The sequence below is a fragment of the Micropterus salmoides genome, unplaced genomic scaffold (assembly GCF_014851395.1).
Source record: "Micropterus salmoides isolate LMB-PRFRI ecotype aquatic unplaced genomic scaffold, ASM1485139v1 Ms_hic_scaffold_13, whole genome shotgun sequence".
Classification (NCBI taxonomy): domain Eukaryota; kingdom Metazoa; phylum Chordata; class Actinopteri; order Centrarchiformes; family Centrarchidae; genus Micropterus; species Micropterus salmoides.
The window spans coordinates 27,061,748-27,086,104 of NW_024040374.1; the positions used below are offsets into that span (position 1 = coordinate 27,061,748).

General features: G+C 40.1%; 1 protein-coding gene across 6 annotated transcripts in view; it reads right to left on the reverse strand.

Annotated features, from left to right (window-relative positions):
* tp63 (tumor protein p63) overlaps positions 1-23,003 on the reverse strand; it is a 32,196-nt gene extending 9,193 nt beyond the window's left edge. For 3 of the 6 annotated variants that reach the window (XM_038716668.1, XM_038716669.1, XM_038716674.1), the window contains exons 1-4: positions 22,951-23,003; positions 18,213-18,347; positions 17,960-18,089; positions 6,601-6,858 (exon numbers count right to left, since the gene is read on the reverse strand). In XM_038716668.1, coding sequence (XP_038572596.1) covers positions 6,601-6,858; positions 17,960-18,089; positions 18,213-18,347; positions 22,951-23,003 — 576 coding nt within the window. Of the gene's footprint in view, positions 1-6,600; positions 6,859-11,546; positions 11,720-17,959; positions 18,090-18,212; positions 18,348-19,609; positions 19,663-22,950 lie in introns of those variants that run through there. The other 3 variants (XM_038716673.1, XM_038716672.1, XM_038716671.1) reach the window with 2 other exon arrangements.
* Positions 23,004-24,357: the final 1,354 nt, after the last annotated feature.

The window sequence follows — 24,357 nt, forward strand, 5'->3', positions numbered from 1 at the left end:
TCTCTGCTGACTTTAAATATTACACAAGCTTGGCACGGACATTTTCTACTCTGCTCCCCAGGCACAACCTTTCCTTTCATCAGGACAAACCCAAAACAGTACCTCGCTTTCCCAACGGCACACATCACTGCTGTGCACGTCACCCCGAGACGGGATCCACTAATAAAGGCGAGTTAATGTTAACCCAAATTCTCAGCTTTCCTCAAGTGACCTTATTACCAACTGCTACATAGACTTAATATTTAATGTTAAGGTTATAAAAATAAAATCAGTGCCACATGTTCTGATCTGTTAACATGATATAGTGACTGATGAGAACAATTCAAGCTCTGGGACATGTATGTCAACACAATGACTGAACTGACTCTTCCTTAAAATCAAAGCAGCTTTCCATGAAGGTTGTCTTCTTACAAAACAAAAAAAGCCTAAGATGAATGGTTGTAGTTGTCCCCTTGCTCCTAACCTGATACTCCCCGTACGCCTCTGTCAATCAGCTAAATGAGGTGGAGAAGCCAAGCACAGGGACGGGGGAAAGAGCAAAAGAGAAAGAGAGAGAGATTATGAGGTGAAGAGAAAGAGAGATGTGCTGTGTGGAGGGTCAGTATGTAGTGTTTTGAATAATTAGAGGGTGCTAGTTTTGTGTAGCTCAAGGCAAAAACAGCACAACTCAGAGCACTAAGATCTAGTCAAAGACGTCAGAGGCAGAAAACCAAAGTTTGTTTAGATCATATCCTACTGTCTCAAACTTCCACACACACACACACACACACACAGAGACACACACACACACACACACACACACACACACACACACACACGCCAGAGAACCATCCCAGCCCTGAAGCTACAAACTTTAAGCACACAACTATTTGCTGCCGGTGCTGTGTTTGCTCAGCAGTGAGAGCAGGAGCTGCTGCTGATTGCTGAAAGCAGCGCGCGGCTAAAGCTAACACTGTTGAGGGTGGAGGACAGCCGGTTGACTGATGGGATTCACACAGGGTGCGGTGCTCAGGTGTTAACATGTAATTATGAGCCTTTCATTGGTCACAATGTGTAGCCAAGGAACCCACAGCACACAATACAGAGCTGCTTAATCACAATCATTCAAAAAGAAAATGTCTCTGAGTGTTTGCAAGAACCACACGTGACACATTACTTTCAACATGTGGCAGTGAGGCTGAAAAAAATGATAAATGCCCCGAAGTGGCTGTATTTACAAACAAAACCTCTGACTGCTGCTGTAAAACTCTACCAGACAAAAAAAAGACACTCACTGCCCTGTTTGCAGCTTGTTAGCTGGAGTAATAATGAAAATATGCTCTTATATTAATCTAAATGCTTGCTACATACAATTTGTTCCAGTGTATGTGCAGCATGTGTGAATTTAGTTTCTAACACACACACACACACACACACACACATCCCGTGCAGCACAGGTTGAGGCAGGCCCACAGCTGTAGTGTTCTTTTCTCCCTGACAGGCGCTGCGGGCGCATGCAGAAGTCAAGTCCTGACAAACATCAGGCCTTAAACAAGCACTGTTTGGCGCCTCTGGTCTTGTCTTCTTCATACCTGACAAGTCATGTCATGCCTAAAGCTTCTCCCAAAACCTGTTTAATTCAATAATGCAAAGGAGTATTTTTTTCTACTCTGAAACAGAAAGAAACACGCACTTGGAAGAGAAGTCATATGTGGTAAAATGGTATATAATTATTAAAATCATTACCTTTCTCTATACTTCAACACATACACACACACAATGTGATGATACCTGTCCCCGAGGCAAACCTGTACACTGACATGTGGCATCATGTTTATGTAGCCACTGCTGAAAGAGTCCAATACGTATCTGTCACTGTTGGGATTAGCCAATCGAACCTCTGTCTTCACCAGCAGTCTACATGATTGTAACTACTAGGGAGTTCACTGCAGTTGAAACCGAAAATAAAAACCAACAGGTGGGGAGATATGAACAAGAAAATCCTGATTTTTTTCCCCGTTCTTTTCACATGCTGAGTAGCTAAAGTCAGTTAAGTAGAATTATAGTGTCTTCTATTCACAAAAAAGGAAAACATTTTTTAATCACAATTGATGTACTTATCCTTCAAGGAAGTATTATGTTAATGGGTGTGTTGTTGTAAAAACACAACAATGGTTTCTGTGTTTGGTTAGTTTCTGATGACAGACTAATGTATTTTTTGTATTTATGTAACTACAGCAAGTTTTCTGTTGAGGTACATTGCTGCTGCAGGGTTGTTTGTTAGAGGTAAAAAACCAAACAATCTTGTAATCTAAACTGTAAGAGAATGTGCTTTTCCAAACCGATTACGAAGAAATCCCATGGCCCATATCATAAAAACCTTTTCAACTCTTCCCTTTTTAAAAATTTCCCCTCTACCTTTTCCCATCTGTAGCATTTAGGGCTTGTCTCCCTGTGATGGGCGAGTCGTGACAAGCTTCTTGACACAAACAAGTCTCAGCCCCATCTCGTGAGGCGTGGGACGGGCCCGCAGATGTTCCAGGGGCAAGCTGTGTCTTGCTGCCTTTCGCTAGAACACTCTTCTCTTTGAGCATTCAAGGGCTCTCCTCCTCCTCCTCCTCCTCCGGCGCAATGTGAGATGCAACCATCAAGCTAAATTCTCTCAAAAAAGACAGAGCCCACTCCAAGAGCACAGGGTTCAGGGAAGAGGCACACGGTATTTACACAAGTATTATCTACAGGCCCTCAATCCATTACTGTAATCCCCCTAGCTCTGCAGCGTCCCAGTGATAGCCCAAACCATGACATTCCTCTCCTTTGACAACTATATGTGGTGGCAGTTAATACACATGGCAAACACAACCAATCTTCAGCCCCACAATAGCTGCATAAGTAGCCAACAATGGCCGCCCCATTTGCAACACTCCATTAATTTAGGAAAGCAAAGAAGATAAAACATCTCCAACCCATGTATTCATTTGACCTGGCCAAGTGTGTTTTTTCTATCTAAGAGATAAAAGAGGAAGCACCATGGAGACTGCAGGAGTGCCAACAAGGAAACTATGTGGGAGCAGTTCTGGGAAATGTTGACGCGTTGCTCCTCTGTGTGTGTGTGTGTGTCTGTCACAGTCATCCTAGACAGGAAGAGGTTAAGGTGTGGGTTGGGGATTAGGTGTGTCTCCATAAGAACAGTCATCAAAAAGCACATTACACAGTCCACTAAGTCCTGTGGAAGATCTCGCAGGCCTTCAAAAGGGTGCATTAGCAGATCTATGCACAGAGAAAAGCTGTGGTGGTGACATCTTCAGTGGCTCTCTGCCATCAGTCCATCAGTCCACCAGTTGAGCTATTGGGTTGAGATTATAGCAGCTTTGCGAAAGCTCTCCTGAGATCAGGTGAGGGAGGCTCCTTCACGATGGGAACCAACACTATAATCATAATTCCACGGGGGGGAAATGACCCTCTCTATGAGCCATTGTGGAAAATCAGCCACAGCACAACAAAGTAATGTTCAGTGAGGCATAAGTGTGACATGTACTCTTAGGTGGGATTAAGTGACTGCATTTTGCAGCTACAAAAGATGTCTTTAGTGAATGATGCACTGACGTTTAACCTGGTAATTGATCTTTTTTTACAGTTTAGATGAACTTCTGTGAACATAATGGAAAGATATAAACTACAAAACAAAAGGTCAGAAAGGTGAAATCACTAACAGCCTTTCTGCTCATCCACTAACTCAGTGGAATACCCTTATAATACCTTTTCAGAAAAGTGCCACTTTATTCATCATAGTTCACAGATTTATTTTACTGTAGTATTTTTAGCTCTCATTGTTGTCTTCCAAGTTGCCACTGGGACAATAAAACTGACATCCATTTGATCACACCAGTATTACCAGACTTTACATAGAAAAAATGTAAGTATATAAAATCTCTTCCTCTTGTTAGCCTTGTTTATTTTTGGGTAATTATTACTTGAATGAGTCAATATAAAGTTTAGCCATCGGGGGAAAGACACTTTGCTCAGTACAGCGATAATAATAAGCAACAATTCACTACTCTTCCATGTTAAGTCAGACCAATCAAACCAGTCTTGCATCATGTGTTATGACTGTGGGACACATAGTCTGTTGCACTACATGTGTCTATGACGGGGATGTGTCCTAAACCAGTGTGGCTCAGGCTATGGGGCGTGCCTTTCATAAACCACACTCTTATCCTACTCACAGTTGCACACCAGACAAACACTTTTGTTTTTGGACTGTGAAAATGAGAGGGATGAGTGATGCAGTGTGGGAATTGGGTAAATGTCACAGTCCCACACTTGGCGGGCCAAAGAATAAGGTGAGATCGCCCAGCACGCCCTGAGTTCAGCCCCTTTACTTGGAAGGCGCAGCAGGTTTTTCAACAGTCATTTTGGACCCATTTGTTATTAATTAACTAACGAGACCTGTTAATGACCATTTCCATGTCTCATTCAACGTTGCATTTACAAATACTGCATTGTAATGTATTATGTAAATCAGCAACATGTCACACATAGACAGCCACTTAAGTGTGAAATCTTGATAATCAGGACCCTCCAAATCTAAATGTATCTAAAAATTAAAAAAAGTCCACATACAAGGACAAACATTCGTCTGACGGTGACATCTCTGTCACCTATGGTGTCCGCTAGGGTGCATCAATGCACTGAACCTGCGGGGCTGTTACAGCATCCATGCACAACAGTGCACATTAGACACGTAAACAAGCGAGCAGGTGGGGCTCTGATGCAACAGCTGTCCCTCAGCCCTGTCATGTATAATGACAGACCAGGAGGAGCTGGTTGTGTAGGTTTATCGAGCATCACATGGTGACATCTAGCTGCAAAGGGCATCACCACACCCGGACCAACTGCTGAGACTGTTTACCTCTGTTAATGTCCATGCACATTATTTATTTATATGATGATTTGACGTTTGAAGGCTAAAACTTTGTTGGAGGTGAATGTCTCTTATAGTGACAGACTATGTGGTGAGACCATGCTCTTCAGCATTTGTTTTTTCATCATGTGAATATAATAATATATACATAATGTGTGAGCCTTAACGAAATGCCTTGGGATTAGTCATGATTTGAAGCTGTAAATCTTTCCTGCCAGATGTAGCTGTGAAACGCAGGACTTACAAATAATGTGCACCTAAATCAGCCTGGAGCAGAGATTGTCAGAAAAGGCGTAAGAACGGTTAGAAGTAGCTCCATGACCTCTACTCTGACATGTTATGATGACAGCTAGTGCATAAAAGTGTCGCTGTGGGTCCATATGTTTTATGAAAAGCATACGGCTGCATATAAAACTCTAGCAAACTACATGAAAAACTAATATATTTCAAAGAGGGCTGGACAATAAAACAATAACAATAATTATCGCAATATAATTTTTTTCAATAACAATATAATAAATATTCAATAAATGTTTGATATTATTCACTTGAATCATACATGAATTAGGACTTAATTTTTTAATAAGATTTTGTTGAGGAACAAGGAGTGAAAAAAGCTTTTATTTAATTTTACCCATGCATATTTGTTGACAAAGTTTTTATCATAAATGTTTTGTATGTTCTACCTCAGATTTGTGAAGTGATCCATTGTTTGGCCTCAAGTGTTGACCATAAAGAGTTTAAACCACAATAACGATTTGATACTTGTGACAAATATCAATATCGAAAGATATGAAACTTTTTATCGTGGTAACATTTTTTTCAATATCGTCCAGCCCTAATTTCAAACATCCAGTCTGTATGCCAAAGAATATTTTGGTTCATCACCCAGATGTCATAGAATAAAGAAAACAGTTCTGCTCATTACACCAGCAGACATACATACCTTTGAAGGTCCACTCAGAGCATATTGTGATTGACAACTTACCTTGTCTGTCTGAAATTACCCTAGTTTTTTTTTAATATGTAAATCTTGGTTGGACATTTTACGCTTATCTTGTCATCTAACTCTCAGTAAGTGAATACAAATAAATGTATGCGATGGTCTATACCTTTAAAAAGTGTTCACTCTTAACTATCCAATACAGTAAGTAGATCTCCACGCACGTCAGAGTATGTGAAGAAAACCCTGGGAACATATTTCAGCTTTTCAGGAACCAGTGAAAAATGCACTCTATCAATCACCCCCCAAAGATGCTAGTGCTACAAAGGCTAGCTAGGAGAGAGACGGGACTTTGGCTCTCTATACATAATGGCAATAGAGGGTATGCGTTGATGTCACTTTCCCTTCCGGAACATGCTGGACTGAGTGGCAAAACATCTGTTACCATGGCTGCGTTTAGCAAACTGGGAGTAAAACAAGTGATTATTTGCTCAAATTAAAGGCAGTCGGACTCAACATTGACCCTTACTGTTTACCAAAGAACCAGTGGTCCAGCTCTTTCCCATTTTAGATGTGTTGTTTGTGTTTTTGCTTATTTATTCTAACACTGCTGCTCGCCTTTCTTCCACTCAGTGAGCGTAACGGCGTTCTGTGACTTCATGTGCATACCCTCTATGTAAGTTTTTATTGCCAAATGCTGCTTGACGATGAGCTACAATTACTATAAGCAGAGTGCACAAACTAAGAGTCTTACCGTCCAGGTGGCAGACTTTGCTGTACTAGACTGCTGGAAAGACACATCAAAGGTGTGGGGCCCAGCATAATCTGTGTTGGATGGGATGGCCGGTGAGGGAGAAAGGGCGTCAAAGGTGGAGCTGGGCTGGGCGTAGGGTGACGGTGCTGTCACGTTGTTCTGTGCATGGTCGTTGTTGTAGGGGCTGGTAGAGGTTGAGCCCCCGTTCTGAATGTTCTGATCCATGCTGTTCAGGAGCCCCAGGTTTGTATACTGCGACTGGAGACAAAATGGAGGGGGTGGGGGGGGCAAAGGAATGTCTTTGGTCATTACAGGAGAATTTCAAGGCGCTTCAATCTGACACAAAGAAGAATTAAGAGTTAGTCTGTCACATGTTAGACTGATCTACATAAACATTGAGAACGTGACAAAATTGTTCAAGAATTAGCTTTCAGCAACCGGTGTAATAGTTTTCAATTACTCACAGACACAGTTGGTAAATTATGCATATGCATGTAAATAATGCATGTTCAATGTTTTCAGTTCAAAATCATTGCCGTGAGCCCTTAAAGTGTGTTTAAGTTGAATGTACCATAAGAACACATGGTGGTGAAGAACACTTGAAGAAAGCATGCTACAAGGAAGTGGAGATCAAGAGACAGGAGATCTTGTTTCCAAAAAAAAAGGGTCCATGGTATAACATAAACCATGTTTCCTTGTGTTGTGTTTATGGTCTAGCTCCTTCCTGAACCAACATGTTAACACTCCTGAGATCATTGGCCTCAGAAATGTCTATATGGTAGAAATACAAAATCTGATTTTATAATTTAAATAATTAATAACAATAGTCTTGCTTTTGGGCCAGTGTTCTGCTACAAACTGTACTACTTCACCTTCTGATTCCCTTTTCCACAGCCACAACTATTCAGACATAAGGAATGGAATTAAAATATCTGCCTTTTAACAGGATGGAGAATACACCTGGGTCGTGGCCAGCCCCTTCCTGCATGCTCTGCTTGCCATTCACCCCATTCCTTTCTATTTATAAGTGGCACATTCCTGGACGAGGTGCCATGGCTCTCACTCTTTAGACAGCCATTAATCTCTCCAGGGCCTCTTGTTTATTTCAAGCACGGCTGACCACAGCTGTCCAGCACACACCCATTGCACTGCCAGGTGTTAGTGGTGTGCCAGATGACCAACAAAACACAGACTAGGTAGGCTATTTAGCTATTAATCAAGGTAGTGACTTATGAAGCAATGTTGCTGCTTTATTACATACAGATCCACACATACACAGTCAGACAGACACACCTGAGAGGTCATCTGAGTCAACCTCAGCATACTTGTGCAAGAGCGCCACAGGGGAGATAGCTGTTCGGATGAGGGTCACTGTGTGTGCGGCGCAAGGCTGCTTAACCTCCTGCAAACATGTGACACCAGGGGCTTATAAGAGCCTGTCTGGAGAACAATTATGCTGGGCATGCAGGTGTTAGGAGACAAGTGTTTTGTGAATGGAACACACACACACACACACACACACACACACCTTCAGAGAGAAAGAAAACTCCACTCTGGTGAAGACCCTCCAGACTTTAGCAGGGAGAGGCCTCCCCAAACACACGCTCCATTACAATGGGCTAATTACACACGTGTTATAAAGGTTTAAACTCAATGGGCTGAAGAGTGGCCCTGTGCATTTGATCTCAGAGGAGAAAAATGGGGTATGGTTCATATTGATGTGACTAAAAATGGCACAAGCTAATCAGCTACTAAAAAATTAAGATTTTTATTTTGGCATTGTGGATGAATAGAAGGAAAATATTCCCTGTTTTGCATGAGAGCTGACAGGGTGACACAATTTCCTGTTTTTGACAGTGTTTTCCCGTAGGTGAGAAGTCAGCGATCATGATAGTGATTCTATTGAACTGTGGCGCAATTCACTGCAGTGGAACGGAGGTGCTGAGCCGTTCAGAGATGACACAACCTCCCCCAGTACCTGATGCTGGCAGCTGCAAAGGTGGAAATGACAGGCACCAATTATCAATGTCAAATTATTATTCTAAAGAAAAGGTTGTTGCTGGCCAGAGACCAAACACAGATAAAAGCAGGGAGATAAAGCACAATGCCTGACACAGAATACTTAACATTAAATACAGGGCCCTGGATTATGCTTCTCATGATCTAAATGAATATAAGGTTCAAAGATGAGGATAAAGCCATAATTGACCAGATAGTGAAGCCCAGCAGTGGAGTCTCACCTATACTCATCATGTTTTAATGTTAAATTGACTGGAAGTGGGATATCAGCCTTTAAAAAAGGCGTGCACACCCTTTTTTCCCCCCAGGTTTCAGGCCTTCTGTTCGTTTCCTTTCATCAGATCTTATTCCACTATAATACAGCTACCATTTAATAACCACTTTAGCTGCTCTTAAAAATTCCTTCTGTTTATAGCCGACGCTGTGTTTAGACCTTTGGGACGTCAGGGTAAATCAGCAGCCTTGACATCCTCAACAGCCTTTAATAAAGTTTCTGAAAGGTTTTGCTGTCTGTTTGAGGCCTTCAAGCTAATTTCTTTGTCTGAGATAAATGCTGGGGTGAGCATTTCATGGGAAAAAGGAGACTGTTGACCTTCAGAGTTATGGCCTGTTGATTACAATGTAGGAATCTGAATTATCCAGAACACATATCAAAGACGCTTCAAATACACATGGCAGCACTAATTTAAAAGTTATAGCTAATGTCAACACAGTGGCATTTGGTATGACATACTGACATTCAAAATATTTCTTGTGTTGTACTTGGCCAATGGTCTAATAATTATTAATAGGGTTAACAAATTATAATATTGATATTTTATTATTAGTATAATGGTGCTCTCTGCAGCTGTCAAAACATAAGTGTCTGCGAGGTTAGCTTAGAGGTGCTGACCGGTTTCTGATTTATATGTTACTTTGAGCATCATTAGCAACAAGGTACAAAAGATTGTGATTTACAAGGAGCACATCTCCTAGTAAAATCCTGCCCCCTCTGCAGCAGTCCCTCCATCAACACCATGAACGCCATACAAATGCATAAACTGTAAAATAGCTTTATGTTTGAAGACTGCAACACATTAATCTCCATGATCTTTAAGTAAACATACATGAATTCTCCAGTTGCTGCTCATGTTAGGTGGTCACAAAGTGTAAGCACTGGTAAAGAGCTTGGACGACAAACAGGTGACAGGAACCGGTGCAGACCTGGCCTGAGGGGGGAATAGCTCCCATTCCAGGCTCTCTGGTGACCTGTTCCATGTACCTTGGGCAAGCATATATAAGAGCATCTATGGGACTGTGATGAGTGACCACAGGGGAGGGAGGCATTAAAGGCTCAACAGGGCTGGGGGTTGAGGTGGGGCTGGGTGGGGGTCTATCTACACCTTATACCTCCTGGGGTGGGCAGAGCAGGTGATTGTATCTACATCAACACACCATTAAAGCAATTACGATCCTGGACTAAACAGCAGAGTCTGGCCAGCCGCATTCTAATGGCTACGGCGGCTCCCAGGAGACTGGGGACTGGGGAACCCGATACCTCACACACAAGAGGGATTGAGCCGGACACCACTTAAAAGACCCCCTGCTCAACAACTTAAAAGACAGTGACCTGACACACCTGCTATCTGCAACCTGCAATCTGAGAATCTATCACCGCTCACTTGCTCGGCATTAAGTTTGGATGCAGGATTTTGTTGGTAAAAACACAAGACGCATGACACAATAGTTCACTGAAGCAACCAACGACAAAGAGAAGTGGAAGCCTAGGCAAAGATCAGATACTGACAATTCAGAAAATAAATAATGTGTTTCCTATAAATTAGACTTACTAACAAAGTTTAGTTTTTGTCTTTTTAACAAATAATTCTCGTCTCAAATACTGTAAGCCAACGTTTCTGCTTGCTACTGTACCATTATGGTTAAAGTGAAATGATGTGATACCAAGCAACTTCCATCAGAATAATGCCTTGTTGCCTGATTAAAAAAGAAGCTGAAACTAACTTTAATAAAAGCGTGATTTGATATTTAATTCACTTTAAAACATCCTTTAAGTGTTTGTCATCACACTCTGCAAACAGATCCATTACTCATGACACTTGCACTTTGAAAGTGAAAAACGGAAATAGAACCTCTGAATTTTATTTCCCGAATAAGAAATGTAATGCAGAGTGATGCATTGAAACCATTTTTTTGGCCATTTATGGTTTGCTTTGTCTGCGAAACAACAGAAGAACAGTTAATGTAAATGTCAGAGATCTAGGAGAACAAACGAAAACTCCTGGTCCCATGAACATCCTTCTCTAAATTCTTTACGAATAAAACACAAATAAATATCATTATAGTTTCTAATCATTAAAATAACCTACATTATGGTGCTTTTCTATTTTCTTTTTCATTCTTTATATTTTCCCGAGATTTGCCACGGAAGGAACGGATAAATCAAAACCTTTTGATTTTAACACTCATACAACAACATCATCTTCGTCAACTCACTAAATCCAAACCCAGCCAGACAGCAGCCATTTCACAAGAGGACATACAGTCGTTCTCCAGGTGTTTACATTCCCCTGCTCTCTGGACTGACATACGCACACAGATGTGCACGCAAACACACACATACTGTCAAAAGCAAAAACATCTGCCACGCGTTAACTCAATGTAAAACCTGATTAGAACAGGCCATTTATATTTTCTTTTACTTGAATGCCTGGGTTACACCAAAAATTATCCAGTAAATAATAATACACAACAACATAACAAGTCCAAAGTTTTGGATCATTTCACTGACTGAAACACTGAAGTCCCGAAGTACAAGGCCTTTTACTCATATGTGATATTTCATTAGTCCCATGGAGCTCTGGGAAACTAACTAAAAGATTGGGTGCGATGGATGAACAACCCATTACCAGTTCCTCCGTTGGTCTTACCTCGCTGTAAGATGTGGTGGACCCCGTCTCCAGGTACAACATGTTGGCGCTGAGATTGAGCAGAGCTGCTGCTGTTTGCTCCACTGGCTCCAGGATTCCACAAATCTCTTTTCCTCACTCTAAAGGAGTGATGTTGATCACAGATGCAAAGTGGACAAGCAGAAGCTTCTATAGGAATCTATGGGAAGGTCATATATACCAGGGAGAGAGGGGAGGGTCTAAGAAGCTACCTGTCCAATACCTGAGTCCACACCCATCTCCAGAAGAAGCGCCGTCTCCCCACCCTTCCTTTGAGGCTCTGCAGGGCTCCTCAAAGGTATTAGTTCAGTTGCGAATAGTTCAGTGCTTAATATCAACTTCAACAAAAGTTCTTAATGCTTTTATCATACGATTGCACTGAACTTGTTTAGCATTTTCCTAACAAAACAAAATATGACTACCCAGATAAAGAAACTGAAAATACAGAGAAGGATTAAATTATTTCCTGACACTGCCCTTGGATCATTTCTATTTAAAGCAAGCCATTCAAAAGACAGTTCACACATCCCTGCATGACATACAGTAATGCAGATGGACAAATTCTCTCAATGAGAATGATAATAAGAAAGATTAACAAATAAACTCGTACAGCAAAAGATCCATTAGGCCAGCATGCCCCAGAGAGAGAAGTGGAGTCTGGGGTTGGGAGAGTATTCCTGCAGTAGCTAGTTAGCATAAGAATTGTGTCCATCTGCATCCCTTAAGCTATTACAATGCAGGGCCCCCAGAAAAACAACGTGACTCCTGAGGATCACTTGTATCTATCACAGATGACTGATGTAGAGCTGTTTTGGAAACATGCATTGCGTCTCAGACACTGTCATGGGGCCAGCGCTGACCAGCTCACTAGAAATGTGACAGCTCCATTAAAACTAAATTTAAGAACAAGTTGGCTTCATGCCTTTATTTTTCACATTTGTGGATTGTGTGTAGAAAATCCCTAATTTACAACTATTGTGAATTATTTGGAAAAATACTGTTGTACTTTACAGCAGACACATTTGAACCAAAACTTCAAACGGTTGGCGCTATTTAGCCTGAAAGGCCTCATGGAGCTATTTGCTAAACAAGCAAAAAATAGCATCTGTAGGTTTGTACGTTCATCATTTGAAAGTACATCAGAATTTTTAATCTAAACTACTGTGAGAGAAATACAGAGTGGAGTAATTCTACAGATGTAAACATGAGTGCCAGCTGCAAGCTGCAGATGACAAGGGAGGAGGCCGGTCAGTAGGGTGCAAATCACTTCTATTACTAGGGGGCCAAAAGTCTTTGCCCTGTGGTCATAATGATTTGAAAGCTGTCAGAAAACTTAAACATAACTATGACCTGAAGTCAGTGTCTCCAATCACCAGCCACACCCTGTTCAGGCCCTGGGGCCGTAAGCCCACAGGTCAGCGTGCCACAAATGCAAATCAACACTTTAAAGAACCCAATTCAATGGCCTCCCAAGGGGACCCAAGTGTCAGTGAAGACCTAGCCAAACCTTTTGAGCGTGACAATTAGTTTAGCTAAACAAACTTCTAATTATGTTAAAACAACATTGGCATTTGAAAAGAAAAGAAGTTAGAGCACCTAATGTTTGGGTGAGCTGTAGTAAAATATACAACTGTAGCTGTATTTAAACAGGTCAGGACAGACTTAGTATATTGGCTATATAATGCAGCTGGGGCTCAACACATATCTTATATCTATTTTTAAATCACATGCTTATTGTATAATTAAACAGAGAAGACAATAATGAACCAATAATGAAACCAATCCTAACACCATGCTTGTTTGTGGCACAAGTTATCTGTCTCCGGCTTTAGACTGTGGATTATAATTTAAGAACCAAAAAATCAGTTTACTGGTAACATATTACCTGCCCATCTTAAACTGTATACTCACAGACTTCAGTCATATCTCGTTAAACTGCCACAGTGGTGAGAAACTAAGAAGAGAGTCAGACCAGGCAGCAGGTAAAGATCTGCAGATCCAGGGGCTCAGACAAAAGAGGCTTTACTAAAGTTTTCACCTTTAAAGAGCCTGTTCCTTAAGTCAGCTAGATTAGTTTAGTATCAGGTGTCAGGCTGCAGTGGCTGCGAAGGCACAGGCACCTGCCCTGAAAACAGTGTGAGCTCCCATCCACACTGACGCAAGCAGTCAATGGAAAGACAGAGAGCATCACTTGGGTGGCAATTGTTAAAGCCCCCACAATCAACTGCCACCAAATCCTGAAATGCTCCTGTTTTAAAGAAATAAACTTAAGCTGCTTTTGTTAAAACAAATTTACATACTGTGCAAAGAATTCAGAGGCTAAACAAATTTAAAGAGAAATAAAAAAAACAGCTGCACGTGTAAATGAAGGAGTGATTTATCAGCCATCATTTTACAAGCATTTGGAATGTAGTGTGTGTTGCTCTAAGTTCAAGCTCTACTTAATGAAATTATTCAATATCAGGGAGCCCTTTTGGTAACCGATCAACACAGTGAACTGTATTTGTTAAATAAACAGGAGTATTAGGACAAGTGTCTGTACACTCTGAGTGTTAGACCTTTAACTTGGCATTATGTTTTTACTTCTCTGTTGCCGAGGGCAGATTTCTGTTCCACAATATTATTGTATTTTAAGAATCAGCGAAGCCACTGAGGATCAGGAAAATACACTGATATACTCTGACATAATAGATCATTACAACTTGATAATAAATCAGTGTTTCATTTTCATTTCACAATAATGGCCAATAATGACCATACTTGACCACTGATACTTTTTAGGATCTAAGGGAACTTATTTAGCATTTGACAGGAACCTAGTTCTAGTTTTGGTTTCTGGGCCTGCAGATGGTCCAACAGCAGTACTTTCTGTGCTGCCACCTTAAAAAGTACTTTACAAATAAATGTATTATTATTTATTATTATTACTATTATTTTCAATAGGCAAAGAACTATCAGGGTGGAGATTGAAGTACTGAACATGGCTGACTTGTCAAACACAGGCCAAAAGGATGCACACAACAAAATATTCTTCAGACTAAAGGAAAGCAGTGGTTGTAGCCACAACATTAGCACAACGGGGTTGGAAGTTTGTTTAATGTTCATGTTTAAATGATGTTTTCCAGAGCGATCTAAAATACAAGAATAAAATAAAGAGCTGAAAACTAAAGGAATGAAATGCACCTCTATTTGGTTTTTGTTCTTCTATATTTGCTCCCTTCAGAAAAAAAAAAAGTAGATTGCCAGGTTTCTGGTGTTTTCAATGTCTCTGCATGTCAGCTTTGCAACATCCTTTAAAACGTCATGCAGTAGTACATTTCAAAGACCTCTGTGTTGTTGTCTCTCTGCATGCAGAAATTCCATCTCAAACAAAGCTTTCGTTTTTTTAATCTGTTATTCGTCTAATTTGCCTAATTGCCACAGAGCTTCCTCTGCAGTGAAAATCAGTAAAGCACAAAAGGGGCTTTTAGTTTCTAATTTAGTTCCCAAGTTTAGTTCCTTAGTTTCTGAAAGACTTTGGTCAAAATTGCCCAGAAACAAAAAAAAAACTCCATCCCATCATGGAGAGTAGCTTTTTCATTTGAATGTTATTTCTGATATCAAAGAAAGCCACTTTTCTCTAATGGTGCTGTTTAAATTATGTCCTCTGCTCACTTCAAAACAAAAAAACAAAAACATATTCAAGTCAACAACTGCCTTTTTGAAAAAATAAATACCAGGTCATAGCCTAGCTGAGACTTCTTTTGTTTTTTTTCCAACTGAACTCAAGCATGTTGATGGACAACTGGTGTTTTCTAAAACACGTTTATGGGATTACTTGTGAAGGATTTATTCATGCACTCTTCTCTCAAAGGGTGTGACCAACAAGTCTTTCAGTTAAACCTGGCATGATATAATACTGCTGTATAAAAGTTAAGAGTTAGGGCTGGTCTATGCTGTAAGAAAGATATAAGAAAAAACACAAGCGATACGGTTAATAGAGGCTCATGCAGTAGCATCCCCACATCCATAGTCACATACTAACTCCCCGACTTAACAGTTATTCAAGTGGACCGTAGCAGGCACTCATTCCTTGGTACTACGCCTTAAAAAACACTTCTTAACGTGCTGGAGGCAAACTGGTGGAGCATGAAAAACTAAAAGATCAACTTGCTATGGTTGGGTATTTAATGCACAGGCTGACTTTTGATAGAATACAGTTAAGAGTCACTAATAATAACTCAAGTTAAACTTTAAGTTGTGCTTCTTTTTACGCAATTTCAAAATTGAAAATAGTAAAACTAGTGTTGCAGTGTGGGAGGTACAGCTATGTAAAATGTCAGGCAAGGTAGATGTACTGACTCATAAATATCCAATGCTGACATGATGATGACGATGATTGCACCACATTCGGCAGATTCTTTTTAGATGACAGCAGATTACATTTAACCTCTGTTAAAGTTAAGAAAACTGATCAGCTGCTTAGACACTGAACTAGAAGCACATCAAGACTCTTGAGGTGTGGTGAAAAAAAGTATGAATCCAAACACAAACATGTAATTAGATCTCAGAGAAGCTGCGTGTCGATTGAGCTGCTCTGTGTTAAAGTTGTTTAAACTCTACCCTGTATCTGAAAAGGACCTCTGTCCCTCTGCTCAACACTGCGTCCTCTACGCACAGCTGATCAGAGCTTTATCTGGGTGTAAAATCAGCTGTTTGGGGTAGGATATAGCGTTTCTCCTGCCACTATTTCTGCTACATTCCTTCATGTTATTCTACCCTGTGCTTGCTCTTCTCCTCCCCCCTCGTTGCCACCCCCCACCTTTACACAGACACGTACTGATAAATGAGAGTTGGGACCTCTGCAAGAGAGGCAGGTGCTACATGAAATTGTTACCCTGCAGCTACAGAAAAAAATCCGAATGAAAAAGGAATTTCAGATTAAACATAAACCCCACACAATACAAATAAGTCCCCAAGGGCACTAAACAGTGAGCTGCATTCTAATGACTCATGAAAGAGGCACACCTCCACATGGGCGGAGGGGGAGGGGGTCTCTTTTCATCAAAACAGACACTTGACTTGGTAATAACGACCAGGGCTTGGTGATTGGCAAACTGCCATGGCAACGAAGGTCTTAGCCCCACACGGATGCTGCCCGAGTTGCTGGCGTGCCAATCACTGCACCACGCCCCTCTTTGCTGTAGAAGAAAGTGGGTGGTGGGGGTGGGGCCATTAATCACCAGTTCAAGAGAGCACAGGCCCCCTTGGGGGATGCGCAGGGTAACATTACTCAGCTCCTTGAACAAAATTTTTATTTGCTATTTTTTTTCACCCTGGCTGGACAACAGCATTCCTACACAGGGAGGGGAACGAGCACACCATCTCTCAGTGGCAGAACCCACAAAGGTATGTCCCTCACTACAGGTCAAACACAAGGGAGTTCATAGGGTGAACTTACATACATCTAATAGCAGGACTTATTTTTCACAGTGCTTTAATTGACTGCACTATAACATGAATGTCTGCTCTGTGTTATCACGAGAAGCAAACTCACAATCTTGCTTCGTGCTTCAATTAAAGTTGTTCACACACAAAGAAACCCACAGAAAACTCAAATTCCACTACCTACATCACACCATCTGCATTGTGACCCGTCTAAATGAACATTCTACCACTGACAGAATATGAGAGTTACCTGTCTCAGAGGGCCCACCCAGGTCAAGCACAACTCAGACTAAATGAGATAATATCATCACCATACAGACAACATCTCACAACTACAACAGATAAACCAGCCGCATTCACTGGCTGTTGAACTGCTCTGCACTACATTTACACAACTGTCCTGGGGAAATTCCATTGTTAATATGAAAATTGAAGATATGGAATTTACCACTGTAAGTCCCATTTACTCATTATGAAAGTAATCTCAGAAGGTACATGTATTAATCAGCCACAAATAAGTGCACAAAATAACACATTTAAAAATCATGTTGTTAATTGTTGTTCAGTCAGAGAGAAATGGGAGCATTGTGTATGGCTTTGTGGCGTCATTTGTGTGTTTTAAAATCAACCGGTTAAGAAATGATACTGCTTGGTCGCACAACGCATAAAAGTGTCTATATATATATATATATATAATCTATACTGTTTCTGTGAAAGGTACTGGCTCAGCACTAAATGAGCTAGAAACAAGGCAGTAGCTTGAACCTTACTATTCCATTAACAAAACAAACATTACTCAGTCTACACTGAAGTTATGAATGTTAACAGTAATCATTGCTGGTTGTGTAGCACACTGCATGCTGAACTGAATTGGTTCATTGTGATACTTTGAATATAGTTAATTTTACTTTTTTATCTCTAGTTGTGGAGGGTCAGGGGCAGCAGGAACAGCAAACCTATGTACTTACAGTCAGCGTCTCATCTGGCTCATGCATGGTTATGCAGTCCATACTGATCTGAATGGTGTTTCCTGCAGACCCATCAATTGGACTGTCTGTGAAGTTAAGCTCAATGGGCTGGACTGAATGAATGGCAGATCTGAAACACAAGAGACGTGTAATACTGAAAAATATCTGTTATATGCACATTTTAAACTAAGATTGTGTATGGGTTTTTTTTGTAATTTACAGCACAATGTTTTTTTTTGTAGCATTCACTTACTGGTCCAGCATATCAAACAGCTGGTTGAATACATCTTGGCTGAAGGAGTCAGTCGTCTGTGCTGACTGATTCTGGGACATGGTGGTGAGGAATGAGCTCTCTCTCCAGGACAAACGAGATGGAGGGTCCCTGAGTCTGCAAGGAGACAGAGCCAACCACCATCATTTTCATTTTACAACAACTTAATCCAAATTAGCAATACTTACATTACTGTTGGCATGTATTTTTAAAGGCACAAAAATTTTATTGCTAGCTTTGAAAGTTGCAATGTCAGCAAACACTGAACATAAATGTTGACATGCAGGGCAGAGATTTGGCCACCCAGCCAGTGGAGGAAAGGAGGAGGAGGAGTCCTGCTGGCAGCCATTCATGAAGGGCTCTTCCATTGTGAAGAAGTCAGCCTGCATAATACTGAATATTTGTACTACACATAATGGTGATTATGCACCATTCAGACAGAGGCACTTTGACCTGCTCCCCTGAAACATTACACCTGCTTCAGCGCTCAGCCTGCCATTGTTCATGCTGAAGTGGCGCACGCTGCAGTCTGAGACAGGCGGAATTCCCCCCACAGTCTATATGATAGCACTGCTGCAACTTCTGGTATGTGTACAGCCGGACGGGCTTTGGAGGGGGGGGGGGCATAATCTGAAGCTGGCACTATTTTAGGTTTTGGAATTCCCCAACACTTCGTGATGAATGATATTAATACCTGACTTATAAACACAGGCATATTTAATGAAGCAAATAATTTAAATTGTACAGGAGGTACACATCAAGGAGTGTTGCGTTTAGGATGAAAATGAAGTTTGCAAAGCCAAAAACATTTTTAAGAAAAAGGAGATGTAGGAGATTTGGCCAACCAATTATTCAAATTATAATGTAATCGTATAGACCACATCTATAAGTCACTCCAGCAAGCTTGCTATAAACAAGCTGGATCAAGCACATTAGGGAATAAACTTGTTTGTGATTACTGAACAGCATTTTGACAGGCTGAACACACTCAAAAAAAGACTATGGCAAAAAAAAGATGTGAAACAAAAACATTACAATGTTGATCGTAACGTTACTACAAGATACGGCTTACATAGATTGGATATGTTGGCTAACTTAATGATCGTTCTTTTATAAAAAGAAGCAAGCTAACGTTAGTTACGGTTTAAATACTTTCACAAAATTGGTATTAACGTTAATAACTAAAGCCAATTCGTTTTGCAAGTAAATTTTTTTACGTTTTCACTGTAAATAAATAAAAGTTACTGAGCTAAGGTAAACTGCACTGAGCTATTAAAGCTAACGTTACCTTGTGAACTCTAACGTTAGCCTATTTAGCAAGAGTTACAGTTAGCCTCATTTGATTCTAACTAGCAAAGCTATTGGTAATTTTCACTCACTTCAGCTACCTTAGCTATTATTTCTGCACTGACTTGACATGTCTCATGCACAATTAGCTGCGCCGAATGGAGTTTATATTAAATTCAGGAAATCCAGCGGTAAAAACATAATACCGGTCTTGAGTATACAGATTTTGTTGTGGTTGCCTTCAAGGCCTCCCGGGAGCACACAGAGAAGATAAAGATGGCGGCTGTTGATATATTTGTTACAAACTCTCTCTCTCACTCTAAAAAAAATTATGGTTAGTTAAAATGTTTTAGCACTATTAAACAAATTCACCAAACACAGACAATCTATTTTTGTTCTATAATAGTGACACACTGCAAACTTATTAGAATTTATTGAAATTATTAGTTACTTAATTAGGCTACTTACTATTTAATAAAAATATAGGCCTTCCAAACCTGGAAAGTATATTTCTTAAATATTTAAGACATTATAAATCTAAACAGTATGGGTTTCTTATCGCATATTTACATACTTGACAGCACAAGAAAACAAAGTGGATGAATGAAAAACTTATGAGTAGATTGTGGGTAGAGCAGGTGTGGTATCATCTTTGTTAATGAAGAAGGAAGGATTTAGGTGTGGTCTTTGTACTGACCTCTGCTGAGTTAAAAGGCAGAGATTTAGGCATTAATTTCCTTTGAAACAGGTCTAGGCAATTTGGCAGAACTCGTTCATCTGGCACCTCATTAACTTGTTAAAAAGACTTTGCCTCACTGCATTGTCAGTTGACAAATCAGAATCCAGAATATAATCACAACAAAAGTTGTGCATCAGGTTCATTATGTATTGCTGTGTAAGCCTAGAAATACAATTGAATTGTATCATGATAAAACGGTAGCCTACACCCACTGATGTCACACGCTCTTAAAGATTTGTGCTTAATCCAGATTTAGTGATGTTCGTGTTTTCTCTGCAGTTACATACAGTATGTGCATGTTCTGACAGGCTTTTTCAATTGCAAAAGTTTTTATTAAAACTCATTGGATAGGTTTTACAAATGCATTGTCTTCAAACCAAGCAAGGCAATTTAACAATGAGTACAAAATGTCAAATTTCACCTGAAAGACTGTATAATATTTTAATTGTTGAGACTTCAGTAGATTTGAATACAATAACAGCAAAATGGGGGGAATATTATTATATTATTATTGTTCATGGACACCCTATGGTACATTGTTGGTTTAAATACATTTTTAATATCTATAAAGGAAACTCTTTCATTATATTTAGCAGTTTTATTGAAAGATGCTTCAGAAAGATGGGTTTATCCCCGTTCTGACCATTGTTTGTCTGCTTTTGAGTATCTGGTTACTCAGAGAGTTTTTCAGTTAGCCTGAGGCGAAGGCTGTTCAGCATCCACTTAAAGACTGTGCAGCGCGTCCAGACGAGACTGGGGCAGAGGTCAGCACTAAACAGGGATGGCCATTGTTTCCTGGCAGGTTGGGCACACCAACCGATGAAAATGCAATCAAAACAAACAGCCCAGCCGATCGGGGCCCTTCTCCAGTGTCTTTATTAATCACTTGTTCAAAGACCTTCTCCCCCTCATCTGTCAGCCCTGGCTGGAAGAGGGACAGGACTGCAAAACAATAGAAAGCCCCAAAGTTTCTCCTCCTCTTATCCCCTTACTTTTATGGAAGTGAAACAGTCCGAAGTCAAATCCTCTGGGGCAAAAGGACAAGCACAATTCTTTGGAATGCAAAGAAAACAAGCGAGGAGGAGAGATTTACTGGACCAAAAAGATACCATGATACTAGAAAGCAACCAAACTTTCCTTACTCAAAAAGATTAAATCACCCCTGCAGGTTTTATTTGAAAGCATCATGTAATATGTTTTAAACCAAAAGCAGTGTAGTTATCAAGGTCCAATAAATTAATTATTGTAAGCAACAGAGGCGGAAGTTACCAAAGCTTGGTGCACGACCATGATTAATACCTGACTTACAAACATGACAACTACAAGGACACTGTGGCATTGCGTTAAAAGTCCCCCAGAAAATTGGTATGAAGATGCAATAAAATAATATATAACATAAATGACTATTATTGAACATATAGTAACCTCAAAATATCTCATAAACAAGGAGCCCAGTGAGACACAACACAGTTTGTTAGCAGAGATACAATCAGATGAACCAGCGATTAGGGCAGTGCAGCAAAATAGAAGATGTACTTCTAAATAACAGGACAACATAGTAAACAGTCAGTTTAAAAAAGAACACTGTGTGGGTTTGTTGTCATTTTAAAAAGGTTAAGACTGACATGAATGCTTGTCCGATCATGAATTAACTCAATTATTATTAATGATCAGACATGCAGTGATAATCTAGTGGAGTTATTTGTTCATGCAACATGGATGAGTTTGCTTTAATTTACAGATATACAGACATATATATATATATATATATATATACTAAAATAGTTAGATCGTTAGATAGATAGATAGATAGATAGATAGATAGATAGATAGATAGATCACAGCAAATATAATTATTGTTTGTTCATCATGTATTTCATAATTTCTCCTTTTTTGATTGATAAAATGTAATTTGTAGTAGTCACTGATTTATTTCTTTTTGGATGAGATGCCTTTTTTTTTTAGCTCAGTAGCACAGTCCTAGTTTAACCCTTTAATGTGTTGCCTTTTTTGTATTGTTACCGGTGCAAATATATAAACTAAATTACTCTAAACTAGGTATGTAACCTCATGATGTTATCATTATGAAGTTGGTAGACCTATATTTATGCCCCAAAACATACTGCACAGTATTGTGCTGCAGGTGAATGAAATGCATCTGATTAAATGGACTCAGACTGTCACCTGTCCTTGTGGATTAAAGCATCGGCATAACATCTGACATCTTTTAAATTACAACATGCATTTGCACTGAAATGGCCAAAAGTCCAAAGAGGGCCAAGCAATAGTGAGGTCAAGTAATCTGTTTGCCACTTTGGACCTGATGGCTCTTTACACATGCATTGTTGCCATATGTATGACACACTTATAAATATATCAGGACAGAGCAGCAGCTGAGGATCCAGGCAGACACAACTGTTCTCAGGTCACTTTGGACCTCCACACAGTATCAGACTGAACAGTGGGAGATTCCCAGCCTGTTCAATAAGTCAGATATTCTGAATTTGCTCTGTTCCGTACTTATTATATGTAAAATATTTTAGCTGAATACACATTTTTCCATATTTCGACCACATGTTAAATCCATGCAATAAATTAATTTAGCGTGCTAACATTACATGGCTCCAGATACATCGCAGCATTAAGGAAAAACTCATTCTGTCAATCATCAGTACACAATATTTATGTACTTACCGATGAAAGGGAAACTCTGGGTAATACTGCACAGCTGTGTAAGGTGAATTCATGGTGTCATGTCAAACTTCACTTTGCTCTTGAGATCTTCAAAATGATCAGCTTGTCATAAAGGCACACGTATCAACGGCTATGCATGAGATACAAGAATAAATACAATTAACGAAACAAAAATTATAAATACAAATTAATAAATAAAAAAACAGGCCTAGATTAAAGTGCCGGAGGGTACAGTGCAGAGTGGAGAAAGTTTGAGAGATGTTTTGAATTTAGGTATTTTTTCTTAGGCTACCCTACAAATAGGAGGGGCTTGTGCCAGCTCTCTGACCAATCCCCAGCTACAGTTGTACAAGATATCACTCACTCTCAGTTGCTAGGATATACATATCAAGCAACTACATTTGACCCTGCACCTCCCCACCCAACAAACACAGCGAGCCACTAACCTGAAAAGCTCAACCCTACCCTACTCCTCAATGTATCTCTCTGGCCATGTTCAGATATTTCCTCCCAGATTCCCAAGTGGTTTTGCGGGTGGACGGCACGTCTGTTGCATCACACCTCTCACCAAGGCACGGGAGGCTTCAAGCACACTGAACATGGCCGATTCAGCAAAAGTACAAAGGTTCAGTCAGTGAAACAACAAAAATCACCCAAATATTTGATTTTAAGGAAGTGAAACAAGCTCTTTGGCCAAGGTCTCAGATGCCTAGTGAGACATTAGTTGAGGGTAATTATTGAAGAGATGGCATTGACAGAAAAAGAGAAGAAATTGACACTCCTAAATCTTCTTTTAGCTTGAGCGGCGATAAAGAGACACAGGACAAGCATATTGCAGCTTGAAAATCCTTTACAGTAGCCTACATAAACTCTCATTTAAGCACGCACACACATATCGTGCCACATCTTAGCACATACTTCCAATTCAACATCAGACTCTCCCTCTCGCCCAAGCAGTATGACACTGTAAACCTAGAGGTCTTGTGTGGTTTTCAGAGATGGACAGCAGATGAATCAGCAGGCTAAAATAAAAGGTAGGGTCAAAGCGGGGGGAATGATAATAAATAGATGTGGTGTATCCAGGGAACACAAACCTCTAAGCTGGTCTCTTGTACTTTTAATAAAGGCATACGGTCTCTCTCTGCCCTGTGACTGCCTGCTGTGCACCTATGAGAGGCCGCACTGATACAGCAGACACATGCACACGTGCTGTTATTTTAAAGATATACTGATCCACGGTATTTGCTATCAAACAAGATTTCAAATTAAAATTGCCATACTCAGCCAATAACTCAATCAACAAGCCTAAAATGCTCACACACAGATTTCCTTGATATTTTTTATATACCACAGGCTTCAATTTTTCTAACTGCGAATGAAATCTGGGGATCTTAATTGTCAAGTAAA